Source organism: Seriola dumerili, unplaced genomic scaffold (genome assembly GCF_002260705.1).
Source record: "Seriola dumerili isolate Sdu_G_001 unplaced genomic scaffold, Sdu_1.0 BDQW01000081.1, whole genome shotgun sequence".
Taxonomy (NCBI): domain Eukaryota; kingdom Metazoa; phylum Chordata; class Actinopteri; order Carangiformes; family Carangidae; genus Seriola; species Seriola dumerili.
This window is the reverse complement of record NW_019174336.1, coordinates 4,977,556-4,998,981: the sequence shown is the minus strand read 5'-3', so window position 1 is coordinate 4,998,981 and position 21,426 is coordinate 4,977,556. Positions and strand designations below refer to the sequence as shown.

The 21,426-nt window shown below is 41.6% G+C and overlaps 1 protein-coding gene across 1 annotated transcript in view; it reads right to left on the bottom strand.

The window, feature by feature from the left end:
• LOC111221156 (voltage-dependent N-type calcium channel subunit alpha-1B-like) overlaps positions 1-21,426 on the bottom strand; it is a 161,519-nt gene that overhangs the window by 39,666 nt on the left and 100,427 nt on the right. Inside the window, exons 15-27 of the mRNA XM_022744504.1 lie at positions 19,424-19,496; positions 18,963-19,080; positions 17,968-18,035; positions 17,672-17,778; positions 15,308-15,370; positions 11,097-11,842; positions 8,593-8,784; positions 7,741-7,870; positions 5,889-6,018; positions 5,019-5,078; positions 4,316-4,422; positions 2,818-2,829; positions 697-717 (exon numbers count right to left, since the gene is read on the bottom strand). Of these exons, the coding sequence (XP_022600225.1) occupies positions 697-717; positions 2,818-2,829; positions 4,316-4,422; positions 5,019-5,078; positions 5,889-6,018; positions 7,741-7,870; positions 8,593-8,784; positions 11,097-11,842; positions 15,308-15,370; positions 17,672-17,778; positions 17,968-18,035; positions 18,963-19,080; positions 19,424-19,496 (1,827 nt within the window). The remainder of the gene's footprint in view (positions 1-696; positions 718-2,817; positions 2,830-4,315; positions 4,423-5,018; positions 5,079-5,888; positions 6,019-7,740; positions 7,871-8,592; positions 8,785-11,096; positions 11,843-15,307; positions 15,371-17,671; positions 17,779-17,967; positions 18,036-18,962; positions 19,081-19,423; positions 19,497-21,426) is intronic.

The following is a 21,426-nucleotide window of genomic DNA, read 5'->3' as shown; positions in this document are numbered from 1 at the left end:
TACTGGCAGCAGAAAATCAGGGTGAAAGGTGGTTTATATTTTCATCCCCCTCTAATAATGATGAGGCTTCCATACAGTATTATATTTATGAAAAAACAAACAGCTATCTATAACTAATTTCTTTACATACACACAGACTAGACAGTCAAGGTGAATCCAGGTAAGAAGCTATAATCCTTTGTCGATTTCCCCCTGTATAAAGAAGGAGAGGATGTAGGTGAAGGGCAGGGAGGCGGATGGAGCTGCAGGCTATAATCTCTTGGCAATTTGACCAATTAAGCCCACTTTAGTCGTGATTAAAGGAGATTCACATGAAGATGAAACGATAGATAAAGACGACTTAGCTCTGACACAAACAGATACCAGAGGTTGCAGGTGGAAAGATATTCAGTGCAGATTCATACTGGTGCATGTCTGTAGCTATATGTTGGTCTTCTGAAAGCTATGAGGTGGAGCTCCCAATATTGTCTTTTTGTTTTGATGTCCTAATATTGGGGCAGGAGGTTAGTTTTCTAAAAGGGGAAGAGAGGGAGGAGGGAGGGAGGGAAGTCATGGTCATATCCCAAGCGCCTTGGGATGAAGTTCATTTGGGAAGGTTGATAAGAGGAGTGTTCTCTGTTTCACATATGGGGGGGAGAGGGGGGGGGGCAAGTGGGTCAATAAGCAAAAGTTAGATTAGATAGGGACAGTTCCCACCTGGCCACGCTTTGTTGCGATCTGATGAGAAAAAGCAATGATGAGCACACACACAGAGAGACACACAGACACACACATTACACCACCCACACAAACAGGGCAAACCAGCATGTAAAGAAAGGCGGAGCAAAGTAAACATATTAAGCAGTTATCACGCAGACATGAAGGTAGAGTGACATTATTCGGCCTTTAAATTGACAACATCAAAGCACAATGAAAAGCACTTAAACTTATCACCCTGTGAAAGAACGACGCACTGGACAAGTCGGATAAAATATTCAAATGAAATAGGGATTATGCGTCTGAACATGTGGATAAATCAAATCTACAGCAAGAGGATGATCATGATGCGATGGACACTTTTTCACTGTGAGGGAAGCAAAGACGAGAGGACACTGTTCATGAGAACAATACACTGTATGACTACGTTCACACTGCAGGTCAGAAAATAAAGTCACGTTTTGTCCCTCGTATGTGGCTCACATCTGTTTCAGTGACAAAGGAAAATCCCACTGAATCTGACTTTTCCAGTTGGCTTTTACATTTACCGCATTTGAAGAACTATGAATCACACTCATTTCCACATTTCTGATATCTTCAGCGATACTATACTCAGTGAAGGTGGCTGTTTTCTTGGTAGGAAAAAAGGCCAGAAATATAGTGACAAGAAAATTGTTACAAAAATGGCGACACGTGTGAATGACACTGGCGCTGGTACCAAGATTTACTGACAACTCCTCCAAATTAAATAACATAATGTCCATGCCTTCTGGAATTACACCTGGAAGTGATTTTTGACAAATGTTTTGTTGACACATCCATCCATCCTGACCTCCTCCATACACGGACTTTGTCGCTCTATGGCTTCACGCGACTCTCTCCTTTTCTCCCGTCATAATTACTATGGCCACTAGAGAGCTCTGTCACTTCCATGTAAACATAGTATGTTGTTTTGGGACACTTGCTGAAACGACAGATGTTTTGAAGTCGGTTTCTTAGCTGCATACGGCGGTTTGGTAAATAACTTTACTGTTCATTCATTGTTTTTTTCTTCATCAGACCTGAGGGTTAAAATCTGATCAGTCTGATTGCTCATATTTGTTATTGCATCCAATGCAAGTCCCCGTCTTCCTAGACCACAGCAACTAACTTATTGAGTGTGTTATCAAAACTGAAAATCAGATCTACATCCAAATAAGATGCACGCTGCAAGAAACCAGAATCATCATCTAAGCCTTTCAATGTGAACGTAGCCTGATACACGCTGATGTGCCGTGAAAGTGAGCCGATGAGGGAGACGATAGGAGGGACAAAAGGCTGGACAGGAAGTGAACTTGGGAGGGAGGGAGGGAGGGATGAAGAGGAAATGGTTCAGTCTGATCTGATGTGAGTGAATCTCACTCCTCTACATCTATCAAAGCAGGACCACAACATAATGGACCAAGCCTGTTAAACAGGATGATGTTATTATACTTTGAGGAACTTTAAAGTATTATTTATGTTTATAAATGAACAGTGAGAAAGATACTGACAGAATGATGAAAGTTACATTATCCTGCATATGTATTATACCTAGCTTCTAAAAATGAATAAGAAATGGTTTATAGCTACCATTCACTCTGTTTAATAGCTTTCAATTAGCATCGGTTTATTTGCTGCAGACAGCAGCACTCAGATCCTTTGTACTCATGAATATCCTGGAACACCTTCCGCTCTTACGAAAGCTTCAACCTTGGTTGTTTCTGACAGTTCAGGATTTTCCCTTATTCACTGTGCTGCCTCACTGTGCATTATGTATATTGCTCCTACTAACACATATAGAACATATCTGATAAATGGAAAACAGGTAATTGCACTTATGCAACCTGAACACAGATGTAACACAAACACAGTTATGTAACACAAACAGAGTAAATGCCAGTATCTTTGATCGTGACTGTGGCGGTGATGATAAGAATAGCAAATAACTAAATATGACATTTGTTCAAAGACTGCTGCAGACACTTGTATAAAATCTGCAATTTACAACGGCTAAGAAGGACAGGAAGGAGAGCAGGAGACGCAAACAGGAAGACAAACACATGGACAGAGCGATACACAGGCAGAGAGAGCAGGCATTACCCCATAAGGCTCCTGAAAGCAATCCAAGCCAGAAAACAAAGAAAGAAGGAAAAAAGTGGAAGACAGAGACAGAGTCAGCAACAGATAAAAGACAGAGAGAAGCATCAGTCAACAGCTGGCCAAAGAGAAGAAATCAGAACAGCACAACGTTTTACAAAGAAAGATATACAGGTGAAGAACTGGAGAGTTTCAGGACATGATATGTGAAATAGTGGCAGATGCCAAATCACTGACGGCGCTGGTTGAAATAAAATATGTGATCACTAGAGACTGAGCATGCATCAAGGGACACATCACCTCCCTTTATACTCTCCAGCTACAGATAACATTTATTTCCAATTGGCTGGAAGGTAGAAGTTGAAATCATATACATCTCTTCTCTAATAATCTCATAATAATTTCTAAATCTGTGTGTGAGGTATACTGAGCTGCAGGTAATGGTATCAACACTACTATATGTTTGGCTGCTAGTTAACTAATGGACCTAAGCAGTGCTTGATTTGGGCCAGTACTCACTCATAAGCAGTACCAGCATTTTAGAGTTCTGTAAACTGAGTGCTTATTACTTGCTTGCCACTTACATTACATTATTGCCACTTTATGATAAATACAGGTACTCAAGATGTAGTTAATGTGACAGGAAAAACAGACCAGTTCATTTCCTGTTCAAAATAGTCATGAGAGAAGGCAAAACATGTGCAGCTGTGTGAGGAACAACATGTGCATAACTGCTGCAGCTTTTCTTTCTGAATGTGGTGAGTAGGTGTAGTATATGCATCATTAAACCACCTAATGTTTAACCCAAATATACAAAATAATGACCCTGACAGCTGTTTTTAAAGATCAACACATATGAGACAAAACACATTCAGGAGATTTAGCACAAACTGTTGCTGTTTAACAAAACTTGGAAATATCATGTGATAGTAGTTGTGATTTAAAATAACAAAGACCTTCACAGGAAAAATGTCATTTGTTACAACTACAGTTAAATTACAGTAACACAAGAGTGAGATGCTGGAGTTACAATCAGCTTACAGACTTCCAATTAAAATGAAGAATATCACCTCCTCTGTTCCTTCTGTCCCCTCCTGAACCTTAAACCTGTCAGCCAAACGGTGCATGGCCCATTAGCCGACTAGCAGGGAGGGGGGCTGTGGGGACCTTATGTAACAATGAAAGATGAGTTTGACATAGTCATGTCGGCAAAATAACCCCAGGCAGCACAAAAGCCTGAGAGTTCATGGGGAGTAATTGGATGATCACAATGGATTTGTTTGTCTGAGCAAAACACTGGAGCAGGGGTACCTCGCCCCAGTGTGTTAGCCTGCTAGCCTGATCAAGGGACAGACACCAGAGAGAAGGTAACCGTGGCTTAAAATACCGCAAGGCAGCACAACCGGTGATTTGCTCTTTGCCTTGTCCTTGAAAATATATATACTTAGAGCCCTGCTGTGATTAGAAAAGAAACGCGGGAATAACAGAAACGTTGACTTACGAGCAGGCAAAGGCCACCAGAGCTCCACTGACCACGATGAAGTCCAGAATGTTCCACAGGTCGCGGAAGTAAGAGCCAGGGTGCAGGAGCAGTCCCAAGTCAATCATCTAGAGTCACAGAATGAAGAGTTATACAAACATGTAGAAAATCATACAAGATGTCGCTGAGATTTTCTTTGTTTCTCTAAAGGTAACTCTGATCTCTCCCTTCTTCTTACTTTGTGCAAATCTTTAATAGAACTCTGGATTTCATATTCAGCACCTTTTTTTTTTTTTGCAGTGACTCAAAGTACTGATTATCTAAAGCATCTGACATTAGAGCGGGTTGTTAGGTTATCACAACTGACAAGAAAAAAACCCCCAAAAAACCTATCAGCAACGCCAGTGCTGCTGTCCACTGTGTGCCAGTCTTCTCAATAAGCACCGAGTTGATGATTAGTAAGTCAAAAGACGGTGAGATGTCTAAGCTAAGCTAAAACCAAACTAAAATTTTGTTGAAAATGATACATCTCAACATGAAGCAAGTCACAACTGCAGGAAGAAAGCGTTTGATTGACCTAAATGTCTGAAAAAAACTTTCAATTTTCAAACCCCTTTTATCCCAACCTGGATTTTTCTTTGACCTGCAAATTACCAAAACTTTACTTTGCGGGGTTTTTTTTTTTTTCAGCACACGAATCAAAGTGTACCTCCAGTCTTCTCACCTTAATCACCATCTCAAAAGTAAAGACTCCAGTAAAGACGTAATCCAGATACTTCAGAACCTGCAAAAACAGAGCGCAACGAAATATGCTGTGAGATGACTCATGTACAGATCCAGTGACAGATCCTTTCAGTTTAAGACACTTTGGTGCGTGCGTGTGTGTTTGTCTGTGTGTGTGTGTGTATGTGTGTGTGTGTGTGTGCGGACCAGATATGCACAACATGTTCCTCTGCCCTGTCAGAGGTCTCAGACTCTGTCAGCTTTGTACTCCCCTGCACGAGCACACATCGCCTGAGCGCCCACGCGAGCAAACACACACGGATAAACAACGCACAAACACACACGCGCAACATCACCTCAGATTCCCTCCGCACATCTGACTTGAATGTTAATTACTTGTGCTTGTCTGTCAAAATGCAAAAAGTCAAGTCTCGTGTCTGTGTGCATATATTACTTCCTCATTCCCAACATGAGCTAACATGTCATGCAGGGATATGAAGAGTACGGAAACATTTTGCTAAACTGGATATGCACCAGTTTGGGCGTTTTGTTAGAAAATTTTCCGTGTCAGACTGTCTGCATTTTACCAAAAAACGATTCAAAAAAAGCTTCTTGTGCTTCCTACTGCTTGTTTCTTAATATGGGCGAACTGTCAAACCCTGTTAGCGAGGACTTCTCAATCAGTCCGAATGAATCATCCAGACTGACAAAATGGGACGTGTCTGTGTGCGAATCTTCATGCGCTTATGTGAACATGCACATTTTCATGCAAACGCTGGTCTGCGCGTCCATGTGCCTGCCTGGCAACCAGTGTGTTCGTTGTATACTTCCAGATGTTTATTTATGAAGTCTGGATGCTGGTCTGACTCACGTTGTTGCGCGGTGCGTTGGCTTGCACGGGGTCCTCGGCTGCCAGGGCGATGCTGCTCATGGTAATGACCATCAGGATGCACATTTCAAAGTAGCGTAGGTTGACCACGTAGTGACACAGCCGCCGCACCCTGCAAGATCACACACAACACACACACACACACACACACACACACACACACACACACACACACACACACACACACACACACACACATATGTAAACACACACATACACAACAGTACAAAGTGCACACCGAGTAGTGACAGCTCATTAGATATATTCAGGTGAAGTCGTCCAGTAACAGGCCACAGACAACATGCATATCCCTCCATGTCCAAACAAAGGTACAGTCATAAAAGGCAAAGGATGAATGCATCAGCCTCAGTGATACGTGACTCAGGGTTATCTGGGTTCATTATGTGTTTTAACTGAATCTATCAACCTGTAACTTCCTCGAAATAAATACTTCTCTATGAAGAACATGTTACTTACACTGTATGTTTCTATAAATACAGCACTAAGGTGAACAGAGTCTGCACTTTCTGGGATGAATAATTTGACTCATGAAGAAGATCTTGAGATCATCAAAAGGAGCGCTTTTTCCAGAAGAGCATCACGGCCTAGGATTTGAAGGACTGACAAACTTTACACTCTGCTGCAAGCCAGCCCAGTGCAACGTCAGGTTTACTGAAGCCAGCAGGACTGCATCACGGCGGACACTCCAGTTACACAAGAGTAGGATGACGGTTTCCTCCGTGATGGAGGATTTGAACATGGCCCACGTGGACTGAATGTCCCCAAAGCATCTCAGGAATCCATGATCTATCAGCGTATCAGATGTCTATAATACTCTGAGACAAGCTTTTACATTTCTGGGAAAGTTATTATAGTAGCAAATATTTTATCTCTGGTCACAATAATAACAATGTAAGTAAAACAGCAAAACAGTGTTGACGCGACAAAGAAATCTACCAGGGTTGATATCTGATTGGCCCCCAGCAGCGAATTGCAGGATAACGCCTCGTTGTGGTCCGGTTCAACGTTTTGCCGGACCACCCTGTGAGTTTTTGGCAACACCCTCTGTGTTGGCGCCACTGCTGCCTCGACAGAGTGTCCTCATGCAAATGAATGAATGGTCTGGGTTTTTCCGCAGATGGTGGAGTGAATGCAGCCTTCCTCTCTGTGACATGCAGTCATTAGAGAAGAGCATCTTGCTCTCCAGGAAAAATTTCAACACATCCTTGATGGGCCAAAGTCTCCTGACTATCCAAACACCAGTCTGGTGCCTTTCACCCAGCTCTGGGATACAGACGACTCCTGCCTGCACCAACTCTGGCTCTTTCCCTACTAGAGTCCAGACGCACCTAAACATGTGGCATTTTAAGATTACATACATGTTCCTTTTCAAAAGAAATGGATAAATATTTGTCACCTTCTCTTCTCAACATTAAATACAAATCAGGAGTTTGATTTTTTGTGCAATCATTTTTGTATCTAACTGAAAATAAACAGGCTCAGTCGGCTACTCAACACAAGTATGATCGATACGTTTCTTGTGGAAATAATGATGAATAGCTGGAGGTAGCAGAAATAAGCAAAACATTTATTGTATAATATATGGCCCTTTGTTTCAAGAATTGCACTGGCAAGGTAGGTGAATTAAATAATTTGGGGGCTGATACATCTATAGATTTCAACTCACTATGTGCCTTTTGTTAGTTTTTCCCACTGTAAATGTTAAAATGCTAATAAAGTATGGGATTTATGAGCTTTCTGTTGTTGTTAATTCAACCCAAACTATTAATTTAATTTCACGTCACTCCTCAGCCACCTCCCTGTCATGACTCACGGATTTGTTTGCCCGAAGATGAACATGGAGCTGTAGGGGAGGATCTGCCGAGGCCCATTAGCTGCCTCCTCTTCCTCCAGATCTTTCTTCTCCTCACTGAGTCGGAAAGTGTCACAGTCGATGTTGTTCACTGGTGTGGAAAAATAAATATATTCATTTAGCTCAAAGAGGAACAAACATTAGTAACAGGAGGCAGGCTTTTTGGAGTTATTTGTATTTACATTTCTCATAAGATGATGGTTGCAGGGTCAAGACTAAGCATGAGGTGTGATATGATGATAACTTTGTACAAAAACAAACACATAGCTTAAATATAAATAATGAGTAAATAAAATAAATATAAAAAGAATTAAGCTGCTGTTATACAGACAGCATGAACAGTATTTCAGGAAGCGTTGGGAAACATCAAGACTTTTCCTGTGTGTTTAATTTTTATTCTTTTTGTTCATCAAATTATAAAAATAGGACCTGGAGTTACTGCAGAAACGTGACCAAATAATCCAAGTGTAACTAGACTTATAATAGAATAAACTGCTTGTGGCTTTATCAATTGGTAGATTTTTAATGGGCAATTCAGATATTGGCAACATGGTCCTTATTTTGGTACATTTGGACATCATCGATAGTGTTTACAATAATATTTTATTCATCAGTTTCTTTGGGATGATGAGTCATTCTTCATTAGTCTCAATAATCCTTAATAACTCTCGTAAAGTGATGACTAGTGGAAATATTGTAATATATAACATCATTTAACCAATATGAACAATGACCAAAACTTCAAAATAAAACTCTTCCGTCAACCTTCCCTATCCTTCCCTCTTTGATATGACCGTGACATGAAGCACTCACTGGGTATGATGGTGGTCTCTCCTGGAGGGGCAGTGATGGTGACGGGGATGTGGATGGCGTTGCTGTTGAGGCCAGCCTGGCTGGCCCTGGTGGAGTTCTTCTGGTTGTCAGCATCCTCTTGCTTTTCTCCAAGACTCAGGCTACTGCGCATTGGCTGCAGAGGAGTGGAGGCGAGGCCGTTGTCCTCAGCATCTGGCTGCCTCTCCCTGGGGAGAGAGATGCGGGTCTTATCACGGGCATCGTTACACTCTGCTCTCAGGATGCTTCAAGCTTTTTCTGCCAAATGAGATCCTTGTGAGAAAAGTTTGTCCGCCCTCCTGGGACACGGGCCGCAACTTATGTGCCGACAAAAGCAGAAGTAGACTTTTACTGCCATGCTATCCAAACACACAGTGAAAACTTGCTTAGACTTGCACAATGTCTTAGAATACAAAATCAAAGTCTAGAAAATCCACCGGCCAAGTCAGGTGCACTCCAGGCCAGTCCACAAGCTGTAGGGAGCGTTTACATGATATTATGACAAGCTGTTACACCACCACTTCATGAACAAATATTTAAAACAGGCAGTGAAGATATAAAACTAAGCAAGCATCTGTAGGGCTGTTTTCTCACCTCAGATTCATTCAGAAACAGTTATATGAGAAATGTGATGATTCCAGCTCAGCCAGCACATGTAGCTCACAAGTAAAGGCCATCAACAGCCCACATGGTTGTTTGTCCGATCAGTGCAGTCATATTAGCCTTCTGTTCAATGAAACCACTCACATTCACCCCTGAAAAAGGCTGTGAGGTTACAGCTCCAGTATGGGGAATAAATAAATATTGAGCAGAGCGATCACAGCTGTGAGAGCCAGGCTGCTGTTTGTTGTCTGGTAATGTAATGCTGCACTTTACATGGTAATGAAAAACTAATAAGTTCGCCCATTTTCAAACACAGTGCATCAGTGGCCTGACCTGACTTCTAAGTGCACCGCAGTTGGCTGGAGATTGCACCAAAATGCATGCTTGAATTTTACCATTTTGGGAACTTCAGTAGAAGTGAATTGGAGACGGAGTGAACACTGACTGTGTAATGTGTAATGTGATTGTACCTTAAGCCAGTAATAATTGATTTTTTTTTCCCCGCATGGAGCAGCTGAAACAAGCTGAAATCACAACACTGACATCGCCTTTTAGCTGAGAGGGCGAACTGGTTAGCAAACAGCTTGTTATTTACTCATCCAGCAGATATGAAGCAACATCAGCATTCATTTGGAGTCGCGTTTCTGCGCATCTGATGGCTGTAAGTCCAATATTCACTCTCCTTTTATTCACTCTCTGCTTTTGGGCTTCAACTCCTGAGGGAAATGTCTGACACTTTAGCTGCTAAATGCTTTACTATCAGCTACTCTCTTACTGTGTTTGTCTGCCGTTTGGTGCTGAGCAGATAGTGTACAGTGGGTTTATCTGTGTTGTTTTTTTTTGGTTTTTTTTGTTTGCAGCAAACAGCTGCTGTTGTGTCTGGAAACGCTGCTGATAAGAGCTCTGAGAGTGAACCAAAACAATGAGCTGAAAGACGCTATAAATCTCCATAGAGCTGAGGGCAGCTGCCAAGTATGAGTAACCCCTGACACATACAAGTGGTCATGTGACCTAATGTTCATAACACTATTGATTATAGCTGTTTCGAGGAGAGATCTGACGCCTATTGTACAGAAAGCTTGAAACGATGTGCGTCTCAAACTAACTGATCCACGGCTGTGTCACACCACAATGAGCGAGGTGAAACTATGAGCTAGAGCATTAAGAGGCATCACTAATTACATCGTCCTGTGTGATTTAGACACAGTACATATTGTGATACTGCAGACTTTGGTTGCCAAAGGTATAAACCCCACATAACATTTGCCTCAAGTTAAATCCATCTTCATATTTGTATATGAGCGGAAAGGTGTTCCTCCTAACCATCCACATTTCTCAAACATTCCTCAGACTTTCATCACTGAAACTAGGGCAAGTTGTTTCTTGTTTGATCACCGAGATGATAGCTAACAAGTGCTCCTCTATTTTCTTATTCTAACCTGTCACTTATTATTCAGAGGCGAGGCCGAGAGCTGAGAACTTTTGAAAGTACATCATTTATATCATTATTACTTGTTGTTCACTGACCCAGATTGCTGTTTTTTTTAATCAGCTGCATCTTGTTTTCATAAATTGGGACATTATTGTTTACCGTTTATCATAACACTAAACTCTCACTAAACACTAAAAATTCATTGCAACGGCACAAAAAACAAAAACAAGTCCCAGGCGGTAAATATAAAGTCTTTCCCTTAGAAAAAAAAAAGGCACCGTTGTTTATTTAAAATGAGTGTGAATCGTTTAATATGCAAGTCTAATGTAAGGCTACTAGGAAGTCATTATTATTAAATATGAAAAAACATCTTATATCATCAACAATATCAGGAACATATTAAAAACAACTTGAATAAAGAGCATATAGCATGTGCAGCCTTACCTATGACCTCTGCTTCCATTCTTGCTCCTCTTATAGTCGTCTCCGTCCAGAGTCGACTGAGCTCTGACCATGCGAGAGCAGCGTGCCTTCCTCTCTCCATTACTATCCCCTCCTCCCCCCCTCCCCTTGCACTCTCCCTGTGCACCGTTCGCTATCATCCCGTTTCCCTCTTTTGGTGGACGATGGGAGTGGTGATGGCGGTGTCCCCTCTCTTCTCCTAACCCTAATCCTTGCGTGTCAGTGGTCTCCTCTTCAGGCGAGCCAGCCTGGTGGTGGTGCCTGTGACCCTGCCCTCCGTCGCGGCTTTGGCTCCTCTCCCCCCTCCTCTCTTTCGTCTGGGCACCGTCGGTGTTGTGATCTCTGCTCCTGCTGTGATGGATGTGGTGCCTTCCACCTCTGCCGTCGCCTCCGTCTCTGCTCTCCCCGTTTCTGTCGCGGTGGCGGTGATGCTTCCTGGAGTGCGTGTGGAGGTTGTCTCCGACCCCATCCTGTCGGGGATCCCCTGCCTCCTCCCGTCCTCCTTCAGGAGGCCTGCTGGGTTTGTCGCCGTTCCTGGCCTCCACCACGAGCGGCCGGTCCAGGTGAGTCTTCATGTCGGGATGCAGGTGGAGAGCGGAGGACACGCGGAGGCGCTCCTCTGGGTCGAGCTCGTTGAACAGGGCCTCGCTGCTCGCCCTCATGTTGTGTCTCCTCAGCTGGTTGGTCCTTTGCTCCCACACTGACATGGCCTTTGCTGAGCGCTGCTGCTCCTTACTGCACACAGGATCAAACCCACAGGAAAAGATCAAGAACAATGACATAGAAACATTTTTGTTTACCTCGACTTCATGAGTGCTTTTCTCATATGGGTTTTAGGTGAACATCACTATCCACAGTATCCATCCATAGCCACACAATCATCTACTCATCAGGCCCTTAATAAAGTAAAGTAACTGAGAAAGAACCAGACATGAGGTAGTCTATGGATGCTTCAACAAATGTTCCCCATGGTAAAGTTTTCACTTACCATGCTTGAGTGTTGTATGGAGACAGTAGTTCAAATCCTCAGTAACAAAAACATGATTGTTTTTACTTTCCGAAGACATAAGATTATGATTATGGGATAAACCTGGGATACACTTTTCACCAGTGGTGATCAGAATGAAGAACGTATCAGGGTTTGCCTTGGTGGGGTAATTTTTTATTAGCATGATTTTAGCCGATTTAACCTGCATTAGCTCCAAAGTGTGTAAATATGTGTAGTAACGTGATGAAGTTTATCTTCTCCTGAAGGACTTGCAGCTGCTTTGTTTGGGTGGGAAAAAAAGACGTAGGACAACTAATCTTGGCAGTGTTGTCATGTATTCCTTTTGAAGAACTGACACAAAGCAGCTTTTCACAGACTAAAACAGATCCATACAACAGCTGAAATGACACACTGATATTAATAAGGTTTCTAAATATCAAGCTGTAGGGATACAGTGCATTAAATATCCCATGACTCCATTGAGGAAGTAGGTGAGAGGAGGATGTTAGCTAAGCTGACATCCATCATGAACAACAACTCTCACCGCCTGCATGACACTGTAGGGTCTCTGAGTAGCTTCTTCAGCAGCAGACCTTTACATCCTCGCTGTAAGAAGGAGAGGTTCCGCAACTCCTGCTCTTCCTGACCATGTGCAAACTGGCACTTTTTCATGTACATATCGTGTGTATTGTGTATATAGTATTTATTGGTGTATATTGGGTGTATATTGGTGTATATTTGGTGTATTTTTTATGTATATTTCCATAGATGTTTATTCCATAGATGTTTATTTTCTGCTGTGGTGAGTGAATTTCCCAGTTGTGGGATTAATAAAAAAGTTAAACTAATCTTACTCTAAAAATGACGTCATTAAAATAAAAGGAACTAATTGATGTTGTTTAAGACACTATTAATGACTGAAAGTCTCTTGAACTTCAAGTCACACTCCACAGGCCTCTGCTGTCCTATAGTTCCCTACTGATCAGACTCACAATCAGGTTTGTTGCCAAGTAGGTTTTCACATATGAGGAATTCGCTTTGGTGTTTTGGTGCATAACAATAAACATTAATTGATTAACTGATTAAATTGAACCGAATAAAAAAAAAAAAAATCTATAAAAACTGGTGGAGCAAGTTGAATTAAACATTAAAAGAAATCAGAAATGAGACTTAATCTGTCCACAATCTTCCATGACCACTTACCTACAGTGCTTAATTGATATTGATATCGATTGATATGGTGCCAGCCAATCACAGTGCCCATCAAAATGTCAATAATGAGGAACAATGTGTCAGAAGAAAACCAAAATCTGCCGACAGAGTCTGAAAAACAAGGATGTACTGGCACAAATTACAGCTACTGTATGTTTGTGTTTTCTGCAGAAGAATCAGCTCATGTGATGATCTTCCAAGTTTCTCTCAAGTTTATTTGCAGACAGTAGGCCGGCATATCTGCTGATGTGTCAGCACAGCATAAAGATACTACTACTGTATGACTGCACAGTACCTGTTTTACTTAAAGTTAATAAAAACAGGTAAAAAGAGTAAAGGATGAATTGTGTCCATATCCCCAAATAAAACTACTAACGAGTTAAATCCACTGTGCGTAAGAGGCCGTGTTATGGGCCAATGGAAAGCACAGTAGTGCAGAGACAAAGTTGTCTTTATTTACTCCTATTCACTATGTGTCTTTATCAGGCAAAGTTAGAAGTGCCTAACGTTTACCTTCTCTATATTTTGTGAATATCATGTTTTGTCATGTGCAGCTCTGATCTAATGGGACATGCAATTAAAGTGAAACAGAAATAATCTGTTTGATCCAGGTCATGTGTGAATGGTGCAGGCAGGATCAACATGCTATGGGTGATTGCCATTCCTGTATTTAGTATGGTCTTTTTGAACATGGGACTTTCTACAAGAGTCCAAAACACAATCAAAGAAATCCTTTGATGTGTTCATTTTTCCATCTGACATGTGTGAAGGCATTGCATACTGCTTCTGCACAGTATGATTTATTTACATGGGGCTTTATGGGTAAGTTAAGTTTGTTCCATCTGGTCACCTGTACCTCAAGATTCGTCGGGCGGGGGAGGAGTAGACAGAATAACTCCTAAAAGACAGAGGACACAGACAGACAGAAGACACAAGAGGACACAGGACAGGTGTCCACAGACAAGTGAGCAACAGACGTACAGGTAGTGTTGATACAGAAAGGAAAGTGAGAGATGAAGCGCTGAACGGAGGAATTCCCATTGTGAGATATATTGACACAGCGCATGCACACACTGAAAAACACACAAGAAGGGCAATGTCAAAGAAATGAAAGTTATCTCTAGTAATGAATTTGTGTTATCTCGGTGAGGTGAGATGTTAAATAAGCCTCTCTGGCCATCTGCATTTTAATCGATGGAGACAGCGGATCGCCGGGCAGGAGAGCAAACTCACAGCTGGCCGTTGCCTTTAATTTTGGCCTTGGATCATATCGTCTTTTAAAGTGATGTCCTGGGGCCTACGATAACTAACAGACTGGAAATGCCAAAGTGCCTGTGGTGATAGCAACACTCAGAGAAATTAAACATTTCTACACAAATGAGTCACATCAGAGAGCACAGTGCGAAAGATGAATTACTGCAGGCGCCAACGCTGAAGATCTGCAGCCGTCAACAAAGTACACAATGGTTGGTAAAGGCCAGAGGGAGACATAACTGTGTTTCTGCCTCAGCGATTTACACTCAGAAGTTCACTCACACTGGCCTTATAGCTTTAAGTGTGGTATGTGTTTATGCTATTTATATATAAGTGTGTTTTTCTGTTTTGTTTTTTTCAAAATAATACATTTCATTTTATCAGCAATGAAGACATGACAGACTATAATTTAGTTTTATGGAGTTCCGGAGAGGAGAGAAGGAGAGGAGAGGAGAGGAGAGGAGAGGAGAGGAGAGGAGAGGAGAGGAGAGACAAAAAGGGAAAGGAAGGGAGGGAAAGGTAAAGGAGATGACACAAAGAGTTAGGAGAGGAAACAAGGAAAATAGAGGGAACAGCAGACGATAACCAGAACAGGAGATAAGAACAGGAACAGAAGAGGAGAGGATGGAAGGAGGCAAAGAGAGGGGAGGAGAGGAAACAGTGAAAGGAGAGGAGAGGAGAGGAGAGGAGAGGAGAGGAGAGGAGAGGAGAGGAGGAGAATATTGTAACAGAGAGTGATAACTCACGGTGACTGAATGCTGTTGATGGACGACCTGCGAGAGAGTGCATCTCGATTTTGCTTTACAAAACTGTACATGCAGAACAAAAACAAAAGAAAAAATGAGACACAAATCTGAAGGGGACAGGTGGACTGCCTGTCAGTCTGTGTGTCCACCTGTCCCCTCCTCTTTTACAGTAAAGGACTAATCTGTGCAACTACTTCAATAACACAACGGCAACAGAAGCTGGTACATTTTTATAATAATAAAAAACTGAAACTGAAAAAACATTCAGGAGTTTCATTCCAAAACAATAAAATATAAAGTTGCTATTGAAATGACACTTTAATAGTAATTTTCTTTTTAGTTTTAAATATATTTACATTGTAAAAAAAATCTTTTCTACAATGTCAATTTTTTTTTTTATTCCTCAAAAGTCTGTCGTGATTTTGTAATGAAACCCTGAGTTTCTCTGAGACAGCACACAGAATCCACATAAAACAGTTCATTTAAAATAAAAGCAGTTGCTTATGAGCTCACTCACTAGTTACCACACTGTTCAATGTACAAATTAAAATATTCAGAGAACACTGAAAGTAATGTACAGGTTCACATAATAAAAGTAATGACGGTGAAGAAGGAGAAAGACTGGAACGGTTAGCTAACCAGAGCTGATCGTTTTCTACAGCCTGACCGACCTATTTCTTGGTGAGGAGGACGGCAATTAAGGAGTCAGTGTGAATCGAGGATGAACACTTTGTCAAAAGGATAAAGGGCTGTGTGAAACTGCACATCACACAAAGGCCTGTGCAGAGTTACACAACACGCAATCAGTGAAATCCATCTGATGTGAGCAACACGCACAGACAGTGTGCATTATTGCTTTTGTTCCACATTAACAGAGCAGATGAGTATCAAAGAAAAAGGCTCACTGTAACCTCCAGCGTTACATAATGCAGCTATAAATCACTGGTAAGAATGAAAACACTCCAGTTTTCACAGCAGCTTTCTCTTGACGGACTCATAATTTCAGTGTTCATCAAGGCTCTAAAAATAGGTCGAATTTGGAGGCGCAATTAATTTCCTGGTTGACACAAGACCCCAGACCTGTCAGTCACAGGCTTGTGGTGGAGAGGGGGCGGGTCAAAAGTTTTAGCATGACAGCAGATATCTGCGTTCATGAAGACATCCCTGTCATTATCACATTAGAGAAAATGGGAGCGTCTGACAGAGAAGATTAGGGTTTTCTTGTATCTTGCTCACAAGCTTCTGCTGCTCCTCTCTGTTTTCGATGAATAGCTCTCATCTTCTCAACTTTCAAAATAAGTCCAGGGAATAAAAGATATATATACTGTATATATATGATGGCTTTCTTATTTTGAAACTGTAATGAAGAAGATATATAGATTCAACTTTTTATTAAGTTTATTAATTTGTGTTAAGGTGGTATCCATACTAGTTCTGGATTAAAGGTGAGTTTTCTTTACAGTAATATTTACATTCAGTTTTACTCTCCAAAACACTGTGTGTATTCTCATGGCCTGTCAATGCTGCATTTACTTCCTCATAAAACATTGGCAAAGCCAATTCTTTAAATGTCAGATACTGCTTTGTTTACATCCATGCTGGCCCGCTCGCAAAAACATTTCTCCATAGTGCTACTAGTCTACTATTGGTCAAAAACTCCAAACGGTACCTTAAATATTACATATAATTCATCTATTCATATATATATTGGACTAGAGGTGGCTTAGTAGACCTTGTTCAGAGTATTTGCTGTATTCTCCCCTCATTATCTACAAGGTTTACGCTTATAAAATAATTAAAAGACACTTGAAATGAGCTGAGAGCTGTTTTGTTGTAGTAATGACATTGGACACATTTCAATGACTTGCTTGTTCAGACCTGGAACAATCATCTGAAAATGAAACGCTGTTTTTTGCAGCATGTAACGAAGCTCAGGATGTTCAATGAAGCCATGAAATATCATATTGTTGTCTGGTTCCACATGAACTTTCAAACCCCCATTGAATCCTGCAACATTATCTCAACATTTTGCCACTAAAAAGGGCAAAGCATGTACTAAGACTGGCGCCAAGAATGAAATACAAACAGCTGGCAGGAACTAGCATGTATTGTCGATTGAAGCTTCCTTAATTGCCTCTCCTTGTGAAGAAGGGAAACGTGGGGTGTTATAAACAAGGCAGCGCCGCAGGAGCACTCTCACAGTGGATGAGGAGAAGTCCAGAACGTACACAGATCAAACACAGTAGACATAGACATTAGAGACTGAGAGGGAAGAACATACAGAGGGACGTCACACTGACATTTATCTCCGGTGCGCGACTGAACAGAGCTGCTGCCAGAGGGAGGAGATTCTCGGAAACTTACGCAGCGATCGAGATGTTGGCTGCCGACATCGGGCTGACTTCCTTCACCTCCAAAGCCTTCTGCAGTGCGAGCTTCTTATTGGCTGCCTCCTCCTGCTCCTCCTCATCCTTTGGCCAGAGACAACCAAGACAAATAAATACATTCATATTATAACATGTGCACATGCTGAGCTGGGCTGGGCAGGCACTGGTTTGACATGTTTTACTGGGAAGTAGAAAAAAATACAACAACATTTATATTTTTATGTGTTATTAATGTCTTCAAGTGCAACATCTGGATTGGTTGTCCAGGCCCACCTTAGTCAGCTCCTGTGCGTTGGCGAGATTATCGACAGCAATGGCCAAGAAGACATTCAGGAGGGTGTCTGAATAACAGCAGGACTCAGGAGAAAATACACATGGGCAGTACATGACCTGTGATGAAACACCACACTAGGAGCAAGGTCTACTGATGATTCGGTCACTCCGTCAGCCTGTCTGTCAGAGTCAGGACAATATCTTAGTCTTGACAACGGCCTCCACTCAGCTGTTAAGATATGTGATTCATTTACAGTCCCAGATGGCATTGGAGTTATCTTCTCAAGCGCCCAAAAAGATTAGCAAAATATTTTTTCCACGCCTTTAAGAGAATCATAAGTCAACAGAACGTGTAGTTGGTGAATTGATGGAAGAAAAGATAAATTCTTGGAACATTATTGCTGCTGAACACATTTATGCTCACCAGAGAATGAACCTTTTTAATTTTGTATTCTAAATAAACGTCCTATTAATGCGACCCTGTGGCCAAAATGTCTACCTTGCACAAAAGACACTGCACCCCATGATGTAAAGGGGAAGACTGCCATGAGCACATTCATGCTCCCAGGAAGAAAACCTGTTTTGATTTTAATGACTTTATGATCTTTCCCCTCAAAGCTCCCTCAAGAAAACATTTTTATCTCCGCAAATGATAAGGCACAAGGAACGGCAAACCTGTCACTATGTTGCTTGTTCTGTTCAGTACCTCATTTTAATGGGGTTTGTTCATCAGCCTGTAGTGGGGCTTTAGTTAGTGATTCTACCCGAGTTTTGAGGATTTAAGGTCTGAATATTAAAAGTTGCAACGTGAAGCACGCTTGATTTTGAGAGTGTTGTTCATAGACACTGTTTCATGAACAACACTCAGCTGATGATCACAACCGCAAAGAATTAAAACCATTTTCAAACCTTGAACCATTTTCACGTCGTCACTTGCTCCTCCCGGCTCTCTCACGTACATCTCAGTTTTAATTACGAGATGTCAAAGAGGATACAGTTTCCAAAGAGTGTGAGGACGATGAAATAGACTGAAGAGAACATGCCGCGGCGAACGCCTCCTTGAGACTCGATCCCGTGGTACATCACGGCGTTCCAGTCTTCGCCAGTCAGAATCTGAGGAAGACAAGAGAGTCAGAGCGGTGCCGGGGGACACGGGTGGGCTGTAAAGCCCCTGCAAATCTCACAGAGTGCAGAATTAAATTACTTTACAGAGTGAAGGGTTATGAGCATAGACTAATTGAAGGATTATCAACGAGCTCATTAGGGGACAGAAGGTACACAGACCAGTCATTTCCCTTAATTTAAAATGACTGATAACATTCTTTCTTTTTCCATAAAGTCCATATTCTCTCATTTATTCAGAAAGTGTGAAGTGAACACTTCTGAACCTTGTGTGTCTCCGTCTCTGTGTGTGTGTTAGTGTGACTGTGCAGGTGTGTGTCGGGGGGGTCCTTACCTGGAACACTGTGAGGATGGCCGCTGGGAACGTATCAAAGTTTGTTGTTGGTGTCTCATCTTTAAAGTTAAACCTAAAAGAATCAGAATGAAAACAACATCATTACAAAGAGAGAAAAGACAAAAATACAACAAAAATGTTGCCCCAGTCAGATCTTAATGGCTTCTACCTGCACTTCAGGAGAGGATACAGAAATGTCATTATTTTAAAGGTCAGGATTAAAATTTGAAAATTTGGAAAAAGTATGTGGATTAATAATGTTAGGAGCTTGTTGCTGAACCGTCTAATCAACAATACATGTTTCTGTTCAAGAGAAACATGACACAGCACAGAGACAGACACATTCACACTTGAGTCACAGCTGCTTTTCTTCTGTTTCTCCTTGTCTGTAACACTTTCATTGTCTACTGTTCCATCACAATGCACCCGCACCCGCACACACACACGCACGCACGCACGCACGCACACACACTTGCACTTCTATGCTTGTGACGACCTTCATTGGCACAATGACCTTCAAGGTTGCATCTAGCTCAATACATCTTGGATCTGATTGTTGTTGTTACGTCTATTATTTCTATCGTTAATAACACTTTGTTGTACAAATACAACTTGGTGAGTGCAATATATGACGGTAAAAACCAGGTCCTAACTTTAACGTGGACCCAATTCTAACCTTAAAAATCCCATATTGTAGAGAGTCAGATGTCCATGTCTTTTTTGTTTATCAAGCAGAAGAGAGGCTCAGAGCCTCCTCTCTTCTGATTGGCTCACCGACCTGTTGTTACTAGAGCTCCAGAGAGAAGCCTGAGGAAGGAGATGTAAAACTACACTGAGACGGTTTTTAGTTCTTAAAACCACAAATATATCTTCTTGTGGATCAACACTTCAAATAAAGCACTGGAAAAATAGAAAACATGGGACCTTTAACTCTAAAACCCAACTCCTAACACTCAAACAGCCCTTTGAATGAATAAAGTGAGAACCAGGTCATCACAAAGATAGAAGTACAACACGAGTACACAAGTGGGTTTTTCAGATTTCATCACAGCTTCAGGTAGAGAACAGCATATTCATAGATGAAGGGAGCTGTCTTGTATCGATAATGCATGACACAGAAGGAGAGGGAGAGAGACATGCAGCAGCAGGAAACACCAGTCACCAGGAAGCCACGGCTCCAACTTTCAAGTCCAAAACACACTGTCTCTGCGTGTCTCTGCATGATTTGACACACGTCATATGCACAATTGAAGGAACGGCGATGCTGTACGTCCACAAATCCACACGGCATGTTAACAATCTAATATAACGCAAATAAAGTCAAACTGGTGTGATGTTTAGATTCAGGAATTCTCTCCTTTTTGATTTGATTGCTCACCTCCAGAGCCAACGTCTGCTCACAAGGAAAGGTCTGTTTTAAAAATACCTTTATAATTCTGACTGTCAGTTGTAGGGATCTGGGTATTTGAGTCTCTCCTTGTCCACTGTGACAGCTACAACACCACAGAAGAAGAGATGCTATCAGCTGACAAGGTATAGCCTGGATATGCCAAGCAGGGGAGCTAGTCTGAGAAAAAAAACAAACAAAAAAAAAAACGTGGCGCACTTCTAGGGTGTCGATGGTTCAACGTCTCAAAACTACAGCTGTGTGAAGTGGGTTTAAACACGCACCCCCCACAGTGCCAGTATGTTTTGGGCTCAACACAAAAGCACTCCTGCATGGAAACACACTTCAACACGGGGAAAAGACAAAATGACAGAAAACACAATGACGGAAAAAAACAGATTAAGAACAAATGATGGAAGATTTGGTCTTTACAATTTAAAATTTTTGTCACTATTTGTCAATCTTTTCATCTCTTTTATTTGACAAAAACTGCTTTCACACAACTTCTACAGCTAACAAAAATGAGTAAATAAAAGACAATAGAGATTTGGCCTCAAAGGTCAATGAATCAGAGTATTCAGTCTAACTGGATCCAAAGTGGATTCAGCTATCTGAC